At 32.9% G+C, this 21,740-nt stretch overlaps 1 protein-coding gene across 8 annotated transcripts in view; it reads right to left on the bottom strand.

Moving 5' to 3' along the window:
- Nucleotides 1–21,740, bottom strand: part of FOXP2 (forkhead box P2) — a 592,983-nt gene that overhangs the window by 149,509 nt on the left and 421,734 nt on the right. For 6 of the 8 annotated variants that reach the window (XM_038004457.2, XM_073009288.1, XM_073009290.1 and 3 more), the window contains one exon: nt 10,756–10,845. In XM_038004457.2, the coding sequence (XP_037860385.1) occupies nt 10,756–10,845 (90 nt within the window). Of the gene's footprint in view, nt 1–7,107; nt 7,166–10,755; nt 10,846–21,740 lie in introns of those variants that run through there. The other 2 variants (XM_073009292.1, XM_073009291.1) reach the window with 1 other exon arrangement.

The following is a 21,740-nucleotide window of genomic DNA, read 5'->3' as shown; positions in this document are numbered from 1 at the left end:
TGGAAATGATCCTGAAAACGCTGATCAGAGAGAGCCATCTCAAGAAACCTGCTCAGAATTCTTTTTAATTACTTCAGATTTAGATAACAAATATATAAACAAACAAAAGTTAGTGCTGGGTTGAGATTCGATGACAGTTCTGTCTGGAAGTTACCTGAAGCATCCTAGTTCAGCCTTTTCATTGCAAGCGTTGGAAAACTGAATCCCAGAGAGGGAAAATCATATAGTACATTAATAGAATTTGGGGTTAACTGTTTTCTTGTTCCATAAGAGAATAGTTCAGGCTTCCTATATACTATTCTGTAGGCCAGCTGTATTGTATCTCCTGGAGAGTTTTAAATATCTTTATTTCCAAAGATTCCAACCCTCTCTCCTCAATTTTAATTCAATAGTCTGGGATAGACCCAAGAGCTTCATTTTTATAAGACTTGTAAGTAATTTTTTAGACTTGAAAATGAATAGTATAAACGTGCTCTAAGACTGTGTATGGGAGTGGTGATAGTTATTGATTAAGGAAAATAAATTCTCCTGAAAGGAAGGAAAAATTCAAATGATGGCCATGATTTTGAGAAACTATAGTTTTAGTCATATTTTAATCACAAGTTAATATGTCTTAAAGGCTTGATTCTATGGGAAGAAGGTAGAATGTAGAGAGAATAATTTCGGTTTTTTTATGTTTGTTTGCTTTTACAGAGATATTCTATCCAAGAATCTGCTACAGTCTTTCTGTGAGACAACAGATTTCTTCATGTCAGCACATCATAATGTTCAATGTGTTCCTTGGTTTGTCACTTGAGAATGTGCAGTAGCACTAGCAGTAGAAGATGTCAAGGTGGCAGCTTTTACAGCAATGCAAGTGTTAGCATTAAAAGTGTAAGGATTTATATACTTTGCAAAGGAATTTTCTGTGTATTTTGTGTTATCAAAATGCTTAACTATTAGGTACTAAAAGTTCTGTGTCTACACTGATAAAACTTAAAACTGTAAAAATAGGCACAATCAAATGACAAAAACCAAAATACTTTTAGCCACAGCTTGATGTGATTCAAGACCTTTAACTGAATTTAGACAGAGGCTCTGTAACTGGGAGGGCGGAGTGGGGCATAAAATCCTAAATTCAGAATCCCTGAACCAACCTAGGAAAAAATGAATGGCCATTAAAGTCAAGTCTCTACAAATTTACTCAGTATTTGTGAGAGGTCTCTTCAAACTCAAGACACAGCCTTTCCCTATTCCCTGTAATCCTGACAGTTGGGAGGCTGGATCAGAAGAATCACTTGAACCCAGGATTCACAGCTCAGCCTGGGCAACGCAGTGAGACCTTATCTCTATTAAGAAAAAGAAAAAAGAAAATGAAGAAGAGGAAGAAGAGGAGGAAGAGGAGGAAGAGGAAGAGGAAGAAGAGGAAGAAGAAAAAGAAGGAGGAGGAGGAGGAGGAGGAGGAGAACATGCTAGGCAACTTTTACTCTGAAGGAACATTTCCTGGTAATTTTTTGATGCCAGTGGAGATTTACAGTTAAGGAGGATAAAAATTTTAAGACAGGGAGCTTCTCTCAAGTCTTTAATAAAATAACAAGGAGAGTAGGGGGTACTTGTTTGTTAACTGTGGGTTTTCCTCATAGATGAGAGATGGTAAGATTTGGTAGAATAGAGGCTTAAGATTCACAGATGTTATGGATTTGTCTGGTTATCTGCATATGATTGCTAAGTCTCTAGGCACTGCACCTGTGCAATTCTTCAAGCCATGAAACAATCAAGCAGCTGAAAGGTTGAGCTGGTCTTTAGATTGCTGACTTCTCACACATAACCTAATTCCTAAACTCATAGGGATTTTTCTATCACTAATGTAGCTTTGCTGTTATCTACCTCACTAAAGTAGGAGAACCTATAATGTAAAAAAACATGTTTCTTTTTAGAAAATTGAAAATTATTCACAGGGCAAATTTTACTGAAATTTTTTAAGTTGTTAACTTGTCTTAGACTTTGCATAAGGCAATGGTAGCTTGGTCCAAAACAAGGACAGTATAAAAGAAAGTCTGCACAAACCCCACCAAAGTTTTGAAATGGAAATTTTCTTTTAATTTGAGGGTTCATGAAGATCTATGGATATATACATTGTGAATGTCAAGGGTCTCCTGTAATTCTACTATAATTAGTTCTTATGAGTAGTTTCTACCTCATTAATCAGAAAATAAAATTTTCATTATGAAAAATCCACTACACTATAGTAATTTATTAGCATTTATCAAGTGCCTTTGGGAAAGGGAACTTAGTGACCAAATATAATTTAACTTAAAATCATGTTAGATTCTTGTAATGAGCTTATATGATTTTCATATTAAGATACAGTGACTTAAATATTTTGAAAGAACAGGCCAGGTACGGTGGCCCATGCCTATAATCCCAGCACTTTTGGAGGCCGAGGCAGGCAGATCACTTAAGGTCAGGAGTTGGAGGCCAGCATGGCCAACATGGTGAAACCCCGTGTCTACTAAATATACAAAAATTAGCTGGGCGTGGTGGTGCATGCCTGTAATCCCAGCTATTCGGGAGGCTGAGGCAGGAGAATCTCTTGAACCTGGGAGGCAGATGTTGCAGTGAGAGATCTTGCCACTGCACTCCAATCTGGGTGACAGAGTGAGATTCTGTCTCAAAAACAAACAAACAAACAAACATTTATTTCACATTTGTTTCATTTTTCCAAAGGCTGTTCTTCCAAATTCAGCATTACTAAAATAATCAGCACAACCTTAGATGTTCTTAGAAGAACTGACCATTTAATGTAACTAACCCAAGCAATTCTAGTTTAAATATTCATTTTGTAATAGTTTTCTGAAAAAGCAGACCAAAAGATTAAGGAACAATGAAACCACTTTGATGCAATTTTTTAAAAAGCCACTATAAATGTCATAACAGGAGATTTCTAGCACTAAAAAGAAAAGGAAAAAGCCTTAGGGTTCCAGGTTCTTTTAAGTTCTTCTAAGTAGCTGAGATACTAAAGAGGAGAAATGCTTTCCTACTGAAATTCCAACTTAATAGCACAAACTATTCTTGGTGTATGACAAGAATTAAATATTAGACACTGGATTGTAAGAATGGGCACAGTTTTATTTTGTTAGTAAAATGATAGGTTAGAATATCTTTTAGGTTCATGATAGAATTAGATAGTTCCAGATAGTTAAAGTTTATATTTTCTTATGGGACCAAAGAGACAGCAATAAAGTAAAATAGACAAGATTACATGGTGAGAGAAGAAAATAAAATGGTAAAGGAGAAAAGAAAGCAGTAGAAAAGGTGAAGGTAGCAGAAACATTTTAAGAAAACCGATAGAAATGTGGAAGGCGGGTTGATAGAAATACATAAATAGAATCCACAGAGGAAACACAAATAATCTTAAATGTAAGTAAATTTCAAAATAATTTTACTTTTTGTCTTTAATCATGTACTGACACTGTTCTTCACTTTGTCATTCAATTTAGCTTGTATAACACTTCCAAACATCTTAAGATAAAATTCGCAGCCTAAGTCTTAAATCCTATAGAGAGCTCCCATAACAATATTAATGTTCTATTTCTTTCTTGCTCTCACTTTAGTTAAGGTAGAGAAGTCAAGGGAATATATACCTAAAATCCTAATGGATTACAGGAAGAAGCAAATGTAGCAAGGTAGCTAAGAAAAGAGAAAGGTAGCTAAGAAAAGAGAAAATTAGCAAGGTAGCTAAGAAAACAGAAAATTTGGCCTCCTAGAAAGCAAAGTTCTTCCATATTTAATTTATGGAAGTTCTGTATTATATATGCAACATACATTTTCTTACACTGCAATCTGAGAAGCAAAAGTACATTTATTAATTCCTTATTTTCTATTTATCATCCATGTTAAAGTATGATTTTTCTCCATTCATTGTTGATCACATTAGTACTGCAGATCCTGAGTTACTGATGAATGATGAAGAATGAGTGGGATTTAAAATGATCTGTGTTGCAATCAACTATATGTGTTTATGCAAAAATGTTCTCCTTCCTGTGGACATTGCTTGATGTGACTGACAAGCCTTAACTTTTATAAACTCCCCCTTTTCTTGACCTTCCTTAATAAATCCAATGCTAATTTGATTGCTCTAGTCCCCTCTTGTCTCTTCTGCTTTTTCTTCTTGCTCTAAAAAAATATGAATATTACTGAGTTCCTCTTTTCAAATTACCTTTTTCAGAAATCTCCTCTACTCCCATGGATTCACCTATCACGTCTGTGTTGCTCCCCAAATATTTCTCTTTAGTCTTGACCCCTCTGTCAAGCTCTCTTTCAAATTTGCTAAAAGCTAGCGATTTCTACTTCCTTGTCTTGCCATCTCCTCAAACTCAACATGTCTAAAGCTTAGGTCAACATCATGCCTACCTAAATAGTTTTTAAAGGATTATCCTTATTCCAGGTTTCTCAGAATTCCCTTCCCTGAAAATATCCTCCAAATGTACCGTTGCTACCTTCACAGACCACTGCTTTGATAATTTCACTCCCTCATCAAAAAACTTTAATAGCCCCTTCTACCCAATCCATAAAATACTGCCTTCTTAGCTTGACATTTTAAGCTCTATACAATCAGCGATGTGTATTTCTAGCCCCCAACCCATTCATTATTCCATTAGCATGATATCTCTAGGCTGATCAAAACAAACTACTTACCCTTGCCTAACCAGATCTCAGAATTTCCTGTGACTACATCTTTGATGACATCTTTAAAAAAAAATCTCCATCAAAAATTCATTTGTCTACCAAATTCCTTTTCTTTAAGTCCATCATACATGCTAACTTCTCTACAAAGTCTTCCCTGATCACTTGTAGCCTGAATTGATAATTTTCTTTTTTAAATGCTTATTGTTCTTTCTGTTTTTCCCATTTCTACAGCACATGCACTGTGGCCAATAATGTATTTATTTGTGCACAACTCTGAATATCTCCTCAACTAAGTCATAAGTCCCTGAGGATATTACACATGATAAAAAAAATCACTCAATTTATATCGAATGAATGAATTTTTTTTCCTCCTCCAACCCTCCTCCTCTGCTCCACTCAGCACAATCTCCTCCTTATTCATTGTTTCAATAAGTTTATTTATTGAGCTTTATTATTCACCAAGCACTGTGCTAGGCACTAGAGAAGAGTAGAGAATTCATGATTCCTGCTGTCATATAGCTTACAGTTTAATAGAGAAGATAAACATTAAAATACAAGTTTATGTGTGGAGAGTGTGAAGTATATATGTGGTCGGAGCCTATAGCAGGGGACAACACTCTAGTATTCCTTAAAACACACAGTTATAACAAGGGTATACTTCAAATCATTGAAATAGCTGGGAATAGTAAAAAATTACAGCCAAATGCTATAATACAGAATATATATCATAACCTTGCATTAAATACCAATTTCCTGGAGGCTAGCATAATGGTAATTATTTATTAACTCCTTATCCAAGGATTTATGCTAAGTACTTTACATAATATACTTTTTGGTCTTCACAGCAATCTTGAAAGTTTGGGTATCCTTATTCCTATCTTAGGGATGAGGAAACAGGCTCCAAAAAGATCAAGTTATTCTATCCAAAGCCCTATTAATGGCAAAGGTAGGCTTCCGATCTAAAACACGTCATTCTTTCTTCTGTATGCCAAGAGTATATCATACGGTAAGTTTTCCATACAAGCATGCTCAGTAGTAATGAGCTCAATGTCCCAGACCCTCCTCCACAGGGTGTCAGCCTTGAGCAGCTGGTCATGGATAGAAACACCATCAGAGTTTAACAAAAATTGTATTCTATAACATTCTTTTAAATTTGTCTATTTCATGCTGCCTTTTAAGAAATGTTCTTCACTGGAATGGGAAAATAAGAGCCACACATGACATAGTCTGTTCTTTAAAACAATATTTGAATTAAATACGTTTATTATGATCAAGAAATAATGTATTAGACCTCCTGCTCATTTTTCAATATACAGAAAATATAAATAGTAAAGAATATCTTTAAAAACTTATTTCTAAATTTTGGGCATCACAATAGATTGCTCTATTTAAACCTATATCTCAATTTTTCTGGCAATGCTGCTTTTATTTGGAACAAAATGTGGTTTAGCTTCTCTCCATTTCTTTTACATTATATTTAAAAGTAATACTGAAAAAGAAATATTCAATTTCATTCTTTATAGCTACATAAATAAAATTTTATAATTTCCTAAAAGACATTCTGTAATGCCTGATTCTATATCCCATATAAGTTAGTATTTTCCTCCAGAATATTTTACAAATTATAAAGTTTTATACCTTATTCTTGATTTTTTACGTAGAATATGAAATTTCAGTATTACTAATTAGTTTACTATAGAATTTCTGGTTTTGTCAGCTTTTGTTATTTTTAACAATTTGGAATGAAATAGTAAAGTAAAAATAATGTTAAGTTGCATTATATCAAAACATATTTCAATGTAGATTATTAAATACATTGGTTAAATAATTTTTATGTAGCTTATATTTCTCATAAATGCAATTTATAATATGTCAAGGCATTAAACAAAACAAAGCTTCCTCAGATATACAGAATTATATTTGCACAATGGTTTTCATACATATGGGATTTAATTCTTTGTTTCCAAGGCACTGTTTCTGGATGTGGCATGTTAATAAACAAATGCTTTGTAACAAAAACCAGGCAAAAAAAACATAACCCTTACTTCATAAGGCAATATCCAACAAGATACACTTAATCCTGAAAAATTAAGATACCTTTCACTTACTTCAAAATGAAAACAAAATAAATATTTAACCATGGAATTTAAGATCTTGTTCATCAGTTAGCCCAATGTCTTTATTTTAAAGATGTTCAGCAACTTCCTCAAACTTATATAACTATTTGTGGCAGAGTCAGAATAAGACCCCCAAGTTTAATTCTCTTTTGCTTTTTACTATTCCATTCTTGAACTTCTTAAGACAGAATTATAAAAATTTTAGAATTCAATTACCTATTAGAAAGGAGAACTTTATATTGTATATTAACCTACAATGAAGGAAGTGATTACAATGCTAAAAACTAATATTCATCTAAGATAGCAAAGCAATGGCATTTACCTTAAATTTACGTCTCTGCTCTGCACAGCTGTTGAAGAACCACAAGTCTGTCTCATGGCTGTAAATGTAACAAGAACAATAATGCGACCAATTTTCATATCTAAACTAAATTAAGTAGATTTGTCATAGGCTAGAAAATTGAAAATGTATTTTACAAATTGTTTTTTTAATTTACAGATTATGGAAGTGTGCATGTGTGTATGTGTATGTGGGCATTTGTGTGTGTGTGTGGTGTGGTGTGTTAACTCAGTCTTTCTAAACTGAAAATTAGTTTCATGAAATTGAAAGGATTAAGTATTATTCTTTTTGGCTAACTTTCCTCATTGTGGATCACTATGAATATATCAATTCTAGGAAGTGCTAGGGTAGATTTAAATAAATAAAACAAATTAAAGTGAGAAACTGTCTTTGACTGTTATTATTAGGATATGTTTTCTGGGATACACAGTAAGAATGTAAAGCAGAAACATCTGGTAACGCTTAAGTTAATATTGGCTCCCATTTGCATCACAATCTTTATATATTATTCATCAATATGCCATTAATCAATGTACTTGCTGATTGCACCTATTCAATTGGTGTTTCATGTCATGGGTAGATTATGTAAACATGTTTCAAATACATATATTCAGATATCTATACATGAAAGTGAAATCACTACTGCAATTGGCACTCAAGCTTGTCAGATGTGATGTTTTCTTCTTTCCATTTTGCATTAGACATGCTAATATCTATGCCATCTGTAGCACAAAATCCTGAACAAATGTAAATGAAAAAATAATAGTAGATAAATACTAGTCTACTAAAAACAGACTCTGTACCATGTCACACTTCAAATCTGGCCACCACTTCTTAACACAGAAAATAAATTCAGGTGAATGTTAACAAGCAACTGAATATTGTTCTTGTGACTTGAGCCATCAAAACAGGTTTTTAAATCTGTATTTTTTTTCAAACTTCATAAAGTAGTTCTCTATCAAAATTATACTTTAAAATAAAAAATACAAAGTATCTCTTTTGGTCCACTAAAGATGTTATGCCTGTCATATTAAGAGCCATCATAATCGATTAATACCAAATACCTTGCCTTGCACATACAGATTTTGAAACATTTTCAATTATCCTTTTGAAATGTAAAGATAATACACTAACTATTATGAAAGTTTGGTTAAACACTTAGTTACGTAGAAAAAGATCTAAGTTTTGAGAGATTCATATAAGAGAACTTTTAAAATGTTAATTTCATATTAAATTACTGAAAATTTTAACAAAAAAATTGTACCCTTTTTTAAAACATTAGTGGCAAATAGTGCAACTCATGATATTTGAAGATACAAAGATAAGCATTACCTAATATACCTGTTTAACAACAGATGTGTAAGCTAGTATCAGATGCTGTTAAGCTTGTATTAGATTTTTAATACAATCCCAGCATGTCTCTAGTTGCTAAGCTTATCAAGTCCTATGAAATACTAAAAATGAAGGCTCACATTATATTAATTGCAGTGTATATTTTGGTGAATAAGTCTCATTCAATATTTCTAAATTCTCATTCATAAAACGCAATTTCTCATTCGTATGATATTTTGGCATGAGATCTCATTAAAATTACAAAATAATACTGAAATGCTAGTTTTATAGTCTAAACAATGGAGATATATTCAGATTAATATGCATCACAAAATGAAAAACAAGTGACACAGTGAAAGTCTTTGTAGTCATGGTCAGCAACTGCAATTGTCAAAAGGTATTTATAGGAGTTTTAATCATTCTTTTATGCTAAAATAACAAAATTGGAGACTTCTGCTCAAAATTTTACTTATGCATTGATAAACAGACAACGATTTCTCATTTTAGAGCCATTAATATTCCCACATTCTATTGTGGGTATTTTGTAAGGAAAAGTATGTATATTTTAGTCCAAGTATCAAATCTTGCCTTTCAATGCAACAACAACAAAAAAATAGAAAAAGTAAAGCCCAGCCATTCTTTCCAGAGATACCTTGGTAACCAGCAATATAGAAACTTCTACTGGACTTAGCTTTGGAGAGGAAGAAGCAACTGCGAATTCCTCAATTTTGTCAAGAAATATGATGAAATAGAATTAGGAAAATATATAGTGTTTTTTAGACACTCAAAACAGTAACTTCATTCCTATCTTTTGCTTATGTTGCCAGCATCTAATTCTCCTTTTCTATTCCAACAAGAAAGCAAAATTCCCACTCTGAAGCCATAGTGAGGATAAACATTTCATTTGCTATCTTCTGTGACTTCTATGTAAATTTTTCTCTGTCATGTAAATGCATGAAGAGACTCTCATGGAATCAGATAACTCCATGGAAATACTACACCTACGCTCCCATTATAAATTGGGGAAGAATATGATGGTGAGGAAAGTGACACAGAATTATTCATTAGTTAAAACAAAGGAACGTGAAATTGCTTTTAAAAGAGAAAAAAATTGAAAAGAATCTTAAACTCAGGCTGATTAAATAAAACTTTCATTTCCAGTCATGGCAGACATCTGTTCTCTGTTGAAACATCCCTTATCCCCAAGTCCCTCTTCTTCTCATCCACCCTCCACAAATGACTTTGTTACCAGGAAAATCTATTCTTATCTTAAATTTGTTTAGGGACCATACATTTTATCCAGTTTTTAGGTAATAACTAATTTTTGGATTGTATAAATCAGTAGCTTATACTTCTCTCTTATACAAACTAAGCTTCAGAAGGCCATCATGTAAGACTTAGTTACTAACATCTGTAAGTACACCTGAAAATAAACACAGACAGCTGGGCCACAAAAAAAATTTTTTTTTTTTGTTAAAATAAAGCCATAAGAGATGCTTAAAAAAACTAAATTTGCCTTATTAGAAATGTATGTAACACATGATTCAGGAAAAAGCATTACTTATCTTTCAACAGAACTGGTGAACACTTTGAGAGATGTTGTATGGAACTCCAGAATTTACCTTCCAAACAGTCAAAAAATATACCTTAGAAATATTTCCCCCCCAAGAAAATGTCCTACATATTTTGGTTAAGAAGACTACATAAAACAAGGATTATATTATGTAACAAAAGTTACTTTAAAAGACATACATACTATCAGTTTCACAGGACAAACATAGTGAGTAAGGACAACAAACTCCAGAATGTGTTTTTATAACTGTAGTAACAGCAATAACTCCTTGGCAAACTCAAACAGTTTTTCTGGCAATCCTTGAGGTTTTCTGCATTTGTCACTTGGATACAACTGCGGAAGGGTTGTCTAAGACTTCTTTGTTTCCTTCCACACCATTTTACTATAACTTTGCTTTTAAGAAAAAAATTTTACATTTCAACCTATGGATGCATAAAAAATCCCACAAGGGGGTTTTATGCAAAATTCTTTAAGCCTGTATACACCAAATATGGTTCCTATGTATTTTTTGCAAGGAGTTACCTTGTAAACTTTTAAAATGTATGCCAACAGAATATTATTTTTTTCTCTTTTAAGAAGATAAAATGAATTCTCTTTATGAATTAAAATTACCTACATATGCAAATGTAATAATTTCCTGTATATATACAACTAGGTCTGCACATCTGTTATCATTATGAACATCTTTTAAAATAAGACCCCAAGGACAGGAGTGCTTTACTAACCTGCAGTGGTCTCTGTTTATCACTGCTCTTAGGAGATTTCAATCCACTTGTTTGCTGCTGTAAAAGAAGTTGTCTTGCTGCCTGGAGAGCCTAGAAGTAAAAATGAAACCATACCTAAATATTTTGTTGAAAGTTATCAATTATCTCTTGGTTAACAGTAAAAGGATTCAATGTACAAGAACTCCCATATTCCTTTCTAGAGAGAATCATTGTTGTTTATCTTCTAATACGAAAAAAAAAACTGCCAAACACACATATATAACTTTACTCAGAATCACAGAGAAACATGCAATCCTGCAGGAAATAAAGTTAATTTGTTTAAAGTGCTTAAAGAGGATAAAAATCATAAACTGCATCAATAAACTCATTTCCACAAGGAACTTGTCTTTGAGTGTTCAACTAAAATGCCCACTCCCTTTTAAATTATCATTCAATTTGCATTTTCATATTACAATTTTGAGGCAAAAGCAGTAGACTTCAAGTGTTACCGGAAGCTGTAATTAAATTTGACAAATCAACATCAGATTATCTTGAAAGTGAATTAATAAGGATTTTCACTAAAGATTAAAAACACTTTTTTTGTACTTACAATTCAAGGGGAAACCTCTCCTTTGACAAAATAAAGTGCAGTTTTAATGCCAAATAAAATTGAGTGGTTTTCATTTGCATTCTTAGCAAAATCAGAGAACAAAGAAATTACCACTCAACCAATCAGGTTTGTTTCTATGTGTGACAGAATACCAATCAAAATAGAAGATGTTTTCGTTTATTTTTATGTTTTCTTTCCCACTTAGGAAAATAAAACTTAACATAAGAAATTAATGTAAGCATTTCATTTAGTGGAGGAGGAACAGTTCAGTAAATGTACTATATAAACTTAACATGTAAAAGCTAGTGCCATAGACCAAAAATGCACAGTAAATTCTTCTAAAGGTAGGAGTATAAACTAATTAACAAAAACTTTCAAGAGTCTCTTAAAAAAATCATTTTCTCTCTCAACAACTGAGTTCAATGAACACTAATGGGGAAATTTTTCAAGACATAAAACTAACCTGTATCATTGGCCTACTATGTTATTTACTGCTTTTGAATACAAGATACATTTTTCACAATGAGAAAACATTATTGGATTAATATTCTTCTATAATAATCAAGAATTTCAGTTGATAAAAAGTACAATTTTGATTGTAATCAATGATCTGGTTTTTAAGAGAGTTTCTAGTATCCATGACAACAGTTGCTTTGACAAGATGTGCATATGGCATTACACTGCCAGCTGGTGTGAACAATGTTTGAACTACTGCATTGAGATGCTGAGCAAACAGAAAAAGTTGCCACGTCTTAACCCTCAGGGAAGGCAGTCATCCCCTGATCAATTATGAAAAGACAGAGAGGGCTGCTACAGTCTGGCTCCAAGCAAGTTTTCTGAAAGGCAGGCAGACATAGAAACCAAAGTAAACAAACTGAATGCACTAGCACCATCTCCTAACAACATTGATTTGTCTTCCCATAGCAGGATCTGGCATAGTTTGTAAAGCACACTTTTTACATTTGGAGACACACTCACTCACGATAATCATCTTTGTTGTTGTTTTTTAACTTTTCAAGTCATTACAAATTAACCTAAATATTTCTAAGGATGGCACATTCCAGTGAACTCAGGGAATTTATTATAGAGTTCAGTTTGAAAAAACAAAAAAAAATTCATAATTACTTTATTATCATAAGACTATTTGAAACTTTTTGTTCAATATTCTAAATAATATATCCTTCCTATTTAAATTATAACTTATAAAGTGACTACAAATGATATTTTTCCAAATGGAAATTACAATAGGTGTCCTAGGCTGTGTCTCTGAAATTCTCAAAATAAAAATGCATTCAATTATTTTTCCAGTTGATGCCTAATTGTTTTCATGTAGTTTTTTTTTTCTTTTTGAGTTGATGAGTTTATTTTGTATACCTATTACCTTAATTTATATTAAATTATGTAGTTATCTATTATTCTTAAAAAATTTTAATGAACACTGTTTAGGATCTTAGAATCATGAATGACAAGGACTAAAAGCAATCTTAAAAATCATCTAATCTGACCTTTTCATTCTAGCAAATAAGAAAAACGAAACCTAGAATAGTCAGTTGCTTTGTTCAAGATCACAAAGCAATTTATGAATGTTGTTTTCAAGGTCTCCTGGCTTCCAGGCCTGAGTGTATTCCAGTGTGCCATATTGTTTCTGTTCTGTTAAAGGAATCATTAGTAGGCAATGAGTAAGATTCTAGTAAAGGAGAATATATGACATTATAATGAATTATTCTTCACCAGTAAAGAGAGCGTATTCATTTTTCAGACTTTACATGGAAAACAACAATATAACCATTTTGTTTTGAATCTGTAAATGAATAGAACAACTATCACAGAATGTATATTGTTTTTATGGCTACTGCCCCCATCATCCTTAACTTGGATTTCATTATATATTGATACTTCCCTGATGCTTGATGGCACTCTAAACTTTTGTAACATCCTGATTATCTGATCAATTATTACTATAGAACTGCACAATTCTAGAGCTGGACAAGGCCTTAGAAACTGCCTAGCCTACCTTTCTCAAACAAGTAACTGAAGAATCAATACTAGAATAACTTGATTGAAGTCACAAAGCAGTAGCAGATCCTGGTCAAAAACTCTGGCTCTTCTCTCCCAAGCTTGGGACCCCATCCATTTTACCACCCTCTGTTATATTCATTCAACAAAACCCATGTAATCAATGGAATATGTCAATGTTATGTAACGTCTGTAGACAAACACTAGAAAATTAAATATATTACAAGTTTCACTCATTAAAGTATCACTAGTCAAAAGCATACACCTACACTGTTAGGAAAGGAGTGATAATAGTAATGAAATATCACAGGATAGCTGGCTAAAAAAATGCTTCTACTTTTAAAGTATTTTGGTTTTCATATGCATTTATAGTTCTCTCCAAAATAGCTGAGGATCATCTTTTAATACAAACTCTTAGGAAAAATAACTTCTTTCCTATTTCAACATTCTCTTGGTATAGTAGAGATTGCTATAGTAAGCATAAGAGATGGGAGAACAAAAAACAATTCCAGGAGATCAGGAATGATTTAAAACTCATAAGCAGAAAGCTCTGGCAGTTTGCATTCTCACTGCATGCATCATATGACATTTTTATTTCCAGTATTCTGGATAACACTTTAAGACTGAATTTCAGCAAACAATTGCTCAGAGACATTTAGTTCATCTTTGCAATTAATTATTATAGCTACTCAAAAAATGAAAGATTATTAGATAAAACACTTCCATCAATATAAAGTGTTAGGTGTCAAATGACACAAAATATTAATTTAAAAATCACTTGCCACTTCTCTCAATACAAACAAAAGATTAAATCCAGGGCCATTCATAAAGTTCTCTAAGCCATCCAGTCATTTATATGGTCACCCTCCCCCACAAAAATTAATTTAGAACAAAAATAAAAGTTGTTTACAAAATTTCCTTTCATAATGATTGAGTCTGTTTCCAATGTATCAGAAACAAGAAAGAGATTTCGAAGCCAGCCAAACCATATCTAGTTTCCAAAAACACATTTGTTTTTAATTAGGGGTGCACATTACTTAATGAAGTTATCCTATTTTAGGAAACCTAAAGAAAATTAAGATAAGACAAGTTAAAATTTGAAATCAGGTTAAATTTAAAAATTTGAAAAAAAGAAATAATCTGTATAAGACACTAAAGGTAAACATTTTGTTAGACTGCAGAGATGTGGGAATGCACATATTTCATAATTTAGTGCATTGTTCTCTGAAATACTTACTGAAAACATCATTCCTAACTCATACTGTGCAATTTTAACTAAATTTTTGTACGAAAAGCAAAGTTCAAGCATACTTCTTCACTAGTAGTAATTTTATGCTAGTTATGAACCTCACAGAATAATTCTAATGAGTAGGTCATGGTGATAATTAACTAAGGATAAAAATGCTTGGTAACCTGTCAGATAAATACTTTTTTCCACTGAAGAACACTGAAAACTTTCACCAAATATAAAATTATTTGAGAATAGCTTAGAAATACCCAGTAAAACAAAAAAATGTTGAGTATGCTATGGCTTATAAATAACTTTTTTTTTCAAAGTAAATACATGTATATTTGGGGAAAAAACAGACATCAGTCATATCTCTCCCCATAAAAATAGGAATGCTTAACCTATCAGCCTGTTGCATTTGAGACATTAAAATGAAAAATGACATCTACGCCCATTAATATCTTCAATGTATAAACAGCACAGCGTGACACATTCTTGAGAGCTGAAGGCTACAAAATCTCTCTGAAACATAAATAACAAAGCACTCAGAAGCATATTTGATGTTGATATTCATCTCTGAGAAAAACACTGTTGCCTAGGCTTCTTATGAAAATAGATGCAGCCCAAATGGATCTCCTGTAATTGGTTTCAGATAGCGAGGTCAGAAGAAATATGATACAAGAAACGATTATGTGGAACAGGCGAAACAAGAATGTTTACACAGTCACTCCCTAGTTATACTGACAAGGGGTGTATACTTTGCAGATAACCAGAACCAAAAAAAATTGCCAGCAGGACATCCAGATTTTTGCTCCTCATATTCATATAGTTTAACCTTTAACACATTATGTCTTCAACATGTTACTTTGAATACGAAACATAAAATAAGTTTTCAAACAGAGTTTAATTTTCTAATTATTTTCCCAAGTGTGGTTGATAAAAAGTATATTCAGATCCTTCCAGAAAGGATATAAATTCGTATTCTGTTTGGCCTTTTTTCATATTATGCTCCCACTAAAGAGAATATACTGATAAATGTAATCTGAAGTCTCATAATATTATTTAATAGAAGAAAATTAATCATCTAATTGGCATAACCTATTTTCAAATAGCAATCTATCAGAGTAAAATTATGCATCTGTAGCTATTGACCTTCTATTTTTCCATCCTGACACATAATTAGACTGTTTGTTTAAAAAGCTAATTATTAAAAAATATTTTTAAAAAGATATTTTTACAGTATATTTTACATAAAGTTAGAAAATTAATCTGTGGATATATTATATTTATACTGTACATCACTATGGAGGCCAAATTGAGATACTAAGACTACTTATTGTATAGTAATTATAAAATAATATTATACTCTAATAAGGGTACTTTAGTATGAGTAATTACTTGCAAAGCATCCTATTTACCCATCAAATGTCAGAGTGGTTTTGGCTTATATCTCATGATGAGAGACAAAGGAGAGACAATCAGGATATTGAATGTGTGATGGAATGGATCCTCAAGTCATCCTCAGAAGTGAGAATAAATTCTTCAAGGTTCAGGTTCAAACCCAATATTCAGTATATTCTATTATGGCTCCAAAGCCCCAGATGACCTCAGAAATTCTATGAAATAAGCCTGTGAGTTAACAGTAACTAATATCTAAGACAGGTTTTGTTTCTTCAGATGTAGAATGAGTTTAATAGGGAGAACACATTCTCTTCCTCAGAGTCAGCATTCTACAGGGGGCAGTACACAAAGTAGCCTGATAGTCCTAGCTCTATGTTCTTCACTATTCTATTGCTAATGGTAATAAATTGCTAATGTAATATCCTAATATTATCTACAATAATTTTAAATACATAATAAGGAATTCTGTCCAACTTTAAAATTCTGAGGTATGAAAGGTAAAGACAAAATAGGACTGATTTTATTAAAATTAATGATTTTACAACTTCTCTTTATCATGGGACATGTTCCAGTAACTATAATAGTTTTTGTGCATTATTTTGATTATTTTTCTTTCTGCTATACAATACTTGATTATTTTTCCCAAATAGATTTTGGATTTACTTTTTGTTTTACACTTACCTTAGCAAGGTTTTTTTTTTTTCATTATGAGACCAATATCATCTTTTGTTTGGATATGTATTGAAAACTCATTACTTTTATATTGCTATAATTTCAACCAGTATATCAGATATTAACTGAAAAATACATGCTACTAAATTATACTACAATATCTGAATGTAAACTATTATTTGAATCCTCTGTTCTCAATATGCTCTTCAACTTAAAAGTAAGACTGTAAGAGAAGTAGTATTTGGGAAAATATTTGGAAGAATAAAATACATAAAAGTATTTGACCTTAAAAATGTTTGTGACTATATCCCATATACCTAGCAAAGAACTAAGCACTGCACACTTGTGGAGGTAGAAGGAGTGATATGACATTGTTTCTATCTTTAAAAGATTATTGTTTAATAAGAAAGATCTAGATGAATGTCAAAAGGCCATAAACAATGTTTTAAAAACGCTTCAGGAGTTCACAAGTAGAATAAATTATTTTTTGTTGAGAAGCTCATTGAAATTTTTATGAAGGATATAATATTTGCGCTGGACTTACATGACAATCATCTCGTGGAGATGACAGAAGGCCATGCCAAGTAGGAACAAAGAAAATGTGAGATTATATATAGTGAAAAGAAAATAATTGATCTTGGATAGAGCATACACTTAGTCTACGAACTAGTAAAACAGGATGACAAGATTGGTTGGGGTTAATTATTGGATATAACTAAACAATAAATGACTAAGAGTCTTGATGTTATATAGCAGGTAAGAACAAACTTTGCTGAAATCTGGCAATAAAATAAGCCTGGCCCAGGACAATACTGAAGTCATGTTGTAAAGGATAGATAAGGGATGAAGAGAGTGAGACAAGACAGAGGTATAAAGACTTGTAAAAAGGTATGTGCAACTGTCCAAATAAGAGATAAGAATAACATGAATCATGTTAGTTCGAAATAAGAATCATGAGAGGTACTGTCAAAGAAGAGCTAGCACAACTTCATAAATGGGTATGAGGTAAAGGCTAGCAGGAGTCAATGAAGACTTCAAAATTTTAAGCTGAAAGGAACTGAAAGAACAGCTGTGTCACTACTAAAAGGGAGGAAATTAGATTATAAAACACAGGCACTGGACAGAAGATTATGTTGTTTGCCTGATGGCAGAATAACCAAGAGAAGATTTCTTTTTTTAAAAAATTTTTATTTATTTATTTATTTATTATTGAGAAGATTACTTTAGTAGATAGTAAATATAACGCAGGGCTCTAGGTTGAGGGTGATCAGAGTGATCCCACTGACAACAGATTCCCAAAAGTAAGACATAGATGAATAGTTAAGGTAAAGGGATTTTATTAGATTGTTGGTAAAGACACCACAGAGAGAGGAAGAGTTAAGACCTCAAACTGCAGAATATTTTCTTGAGACAAGATGAGGAAATAGTGAAAAAGAAGACAATGAATTGTGAGGAGAGCACAGTAATAGAAGTCCAAAAGACTTCTGGAAAAGGTTAAACAAAGAATTACCATATGATCCATTAATTCCACCCAAGGTACAATATATACCCAAGAGAAATAAAAACTTACATTCCCACAAAAAGTTGTACATAATTGTTCATAGCAACATTATGCATAATAGCAAAAGATGTAAACAACCCAAATTCCCTTCAACTCATGAATAGATAAAATATGGTATATTTATTTAATAGAATATTTGTCCATAAAAGGATGGAGTATTGATACCTGCTACAACATGGATAAACCTTGAAAATATTATGCTAAATTTAAAAAGTCAGTAACAAAAGATCATATATTGTATCATTCTGTTTGTATAATATGCCTGGAATAGACATACCTAAAGAAAAAAAAAAGGGGGGGGGATTAGTGGTTACAAGGGCCCAGACGTAGGATAGAATGGAAAGTGACTGCTAATGAGAATGGAGTTTCTTTTTAGGGTGATGAGAATGTTTTGGAATTAAACAGTGGTGACAGTTGAACAATCTGGTGAATATGCTAAAAAGCCCCTGAACTGTATACATGAAAAGGTTAAGTTTTGTGATACATAAATTATATCTCAATAAAGCTGTTATATATTTAAAAATTGTGAGAGGACAGGATAAATGATACTATCTTCAAACATCAAAAACTCAAAGAGGCCAAGACTTGATGAAAGTTCATGTAGATCTGATGATTTGTATGTGACCTATCAGATACCAGTTCCTACAGAGTACTGAAGTAGAAGTAGATTGCAGGGAATTACTGGGGAATTAATGTGGACACCATAGCCATGAGTGCAAACCATTGTTTTGATTAGTTCTGTGAAGACTAAAATAAAAGAGAGTTACAGTTTGAGGGGTTTCGTTTGTTGTTGTTTTTTAAATAAAGAAACAATAATGAGCTCAATAAATACTAAAAAAAAGTTTGTTTGTTTTTGAGACGACATTTCGCTCTTGTTGTCCAGGTTGGAGTGCAACGGTGCGATCTCAGCTCACGGTAACCTCCGCCTCCCAAGTTCAAGCGTTTCTCCTGCCTCAGCCTCCCAAGTAGCTGCGATTAGAGGTGCCTGCTATCACGCCCGGCTAATTTTTGTACTTTTAGTAGATACGGGTTTTCACCACGTTGGTCAGGCTGGTCTGAAACTCCTGACCTCAGGTGATCTGCCCATCTTGGCCTCCCAAAGTGCTGGGATTACAGGCATGGGCCACCGTGCCCGGCCGAAATATGTAAATTTTAATAAGAAAACTGAGCAAGTCCCCAGAATAGGGAACGGGAAATGACTGAATTAAGGAGCAGCAGCAGGTAGCTAATAGACTTATGGGGAGGAGACAGGCTGAAGAGATGGGAGGACAGGTGACTTTGACAGGCAGAGGTAGGAAAGGAAAAGAGCTCACAGTGGATGGTCTCAACTAATTCAGAAAATAAAGAGGTGTGGTTATCTTTTGAGAATGAGAGAGAGATTGGAATTTCAGGAGAAACAAAAGTAGGAAGCTTTTCTATCACTCTTCTGAGAAATATAGCTGATGGGTAAAAAGTGGTATTTAAATTGCTGTTAGATACACTGATGACATATAAATATATTGGTATTTTCTTCTGGAATATTGCCTCCAGACTAAATGAAGAACTACGTACTTTTCTACTACTCTAATTTAATGCAGCTAGTAATACTTAACTTCACATGTAAGTGATTGTGAAGTCAGAGAGGATAATGTACTTTAAAGTTGTTTTTTTTTTTTTTGAGACGGAGTCTCGCTTTGTCGCCCAGACTGGATTGCAGTGGCGCGATCTCAGCTCACTGCAAGCTCCGCCTCCCGGGTTCACGCCATTCTCCTGCCTCAGCCTCCGAGTAGCTGGAACTACAGGCGCCCGCCACCTCGGCCGGCTAATTGTTTGTATTTTTAGTAGAGACGGGGTTTCACCGTGTTAGCCAGGATGGTCTCAATCTCCCGACCTCGTGATCCACCTGCCTCGGCCTCCCAAAGTGCTGGGATTACAGGCGTGAGCCACCGCGCCCGGCCTACTTTAAAGTATTTTAAAAGCTAAAGTATAAAGTAGTATTATTCCAGGCGAAGACTTTTGAAATTAGGGTTCCTCCAGTGGGTATCAGTTCTTCTATGTGTATGATGCTTAGAAGTATATGATGCTTGGAAATATATAATAATAGTCATTTGAAACTAACTCCTGATTGTTAGCTTTAGTGGGTTTGCTAAAAAGGTATGTGCATTTTAACTAATGTGTTTGGCATACTGTAATTCCTGAAAGTTTACCTCAATATGCATTTAGTTCTGCAATCTGTCCAAGTTAGATAATGCCCCATTGGATAGAAAGAGTATCTTAATAGAGTCATGTTCTATGATATTTTGAAAAGTTGTATTTTAATCTCCTCTAGGACTTTAAGAGGAAGGATATATAATTTCATGAAGGTACTTGTGAGATATAACCCCTATTCTCCCATCCCATATCACCACATCTGAATGAATATGTACATATACAATATACCCAATGCTATGGAATCACTTGCACACAAGAATCTTTTAGTATGGTAGGAAAGATAAAATATATTCAGTTTAATTATGTTGCAATGCAGAAATTTGCTGTAAGCCATCAAAAGGTATTACAAAAACTGACTATAAGGGTTCAGTAAAAACAAAAAGAAAAGGAAAATTAATGATTAAGTGCTCATGATATGCCAGTTATAATTCTAAATTTAATCCTCACAACACCCTCTTTTTATCACAGATGTATAAACTGAGACTCAGCATAATTAGGTTATATGTCCAAGCTTTTTCACCAAAGCCTTGGAGTGGCATAACAGATCTGAACAACCATCTGGCTGACTCTGAAACTCATTCTCTTTCTACGAGGGGTAGTCAGGAAAATTATATAACTGAAGGGACGTTTATACAGTAAAAGACTCAAGTAAAGAGCTGCTCAGGGTATAAAGAGAACAAAATAAATTGAGTTATTAACAGCATTGCTAGTTATGCCAACTAAAACAACATAAAGAATTCCAAGCAAATTATTTTTCTTTTGCTTTACTTTTCATGAAGATAAATAGACATACAAGCTTATATTCTAAAGGAATTTTACTCCCCTTAAAAAAGTGTCTCCAAAGTTATTAAGCACTGGATTTAGGATGTTCATTAAAGAAAAAAGGCCAATATTAAAGATGAAAAATTTTTACTAATAATCATCTTCTGCCACACCAAATACAAAATGATATCATCTATAAATAAGCATTAAACAATACGTACTATTTTCTGATGAAGTTAAAAGTAGAGTTGCCAAAATAGAAGATTCCCAGTTAAATTTGAATTTATTTCTGTTTTTACTTGCTAAACCTGAAAACTCTAGATAGAAAAAGTAAGCATTTCAGAATATGTAGCCAAGGTAACAAGACTGTTTACACCAAGTTACTCACTTAAACATAAATATACTATCCATTTCATCAGTGTAAATGCTTTTTAGTCCTCATAAGAGTAACAAAGTCATCTTATCTATATTCAACAGGTTAGCCAGGGTAGTGACTTGAGGGCTTAGGCTGCTTCTCTATGAGAAGGAATGCTCATGAGGTTATTAATGGATAGCAAAAGGATGTG

This window comes from Chlorocebus sabaeus, chromosome 21 (assembly GCF_047675955.1).
Source record: "Chlorocebus sabaeus isolate Y175 chromosome 21, mChlSab1.0.hap1, whole genome shotgun sequence".
Lineage (NCBI taxonomy): Eukaryota > Metazoa > Chordata > Mammalia > Primates > Cercopithecidae > Chlorocebus > Chlorocebus sabaeus.
The sequence above is the reverse complement of the archived record's forward strand: the minus strand, read 5'-3'. Positions and strand labels throughout refer to the sequence as shown.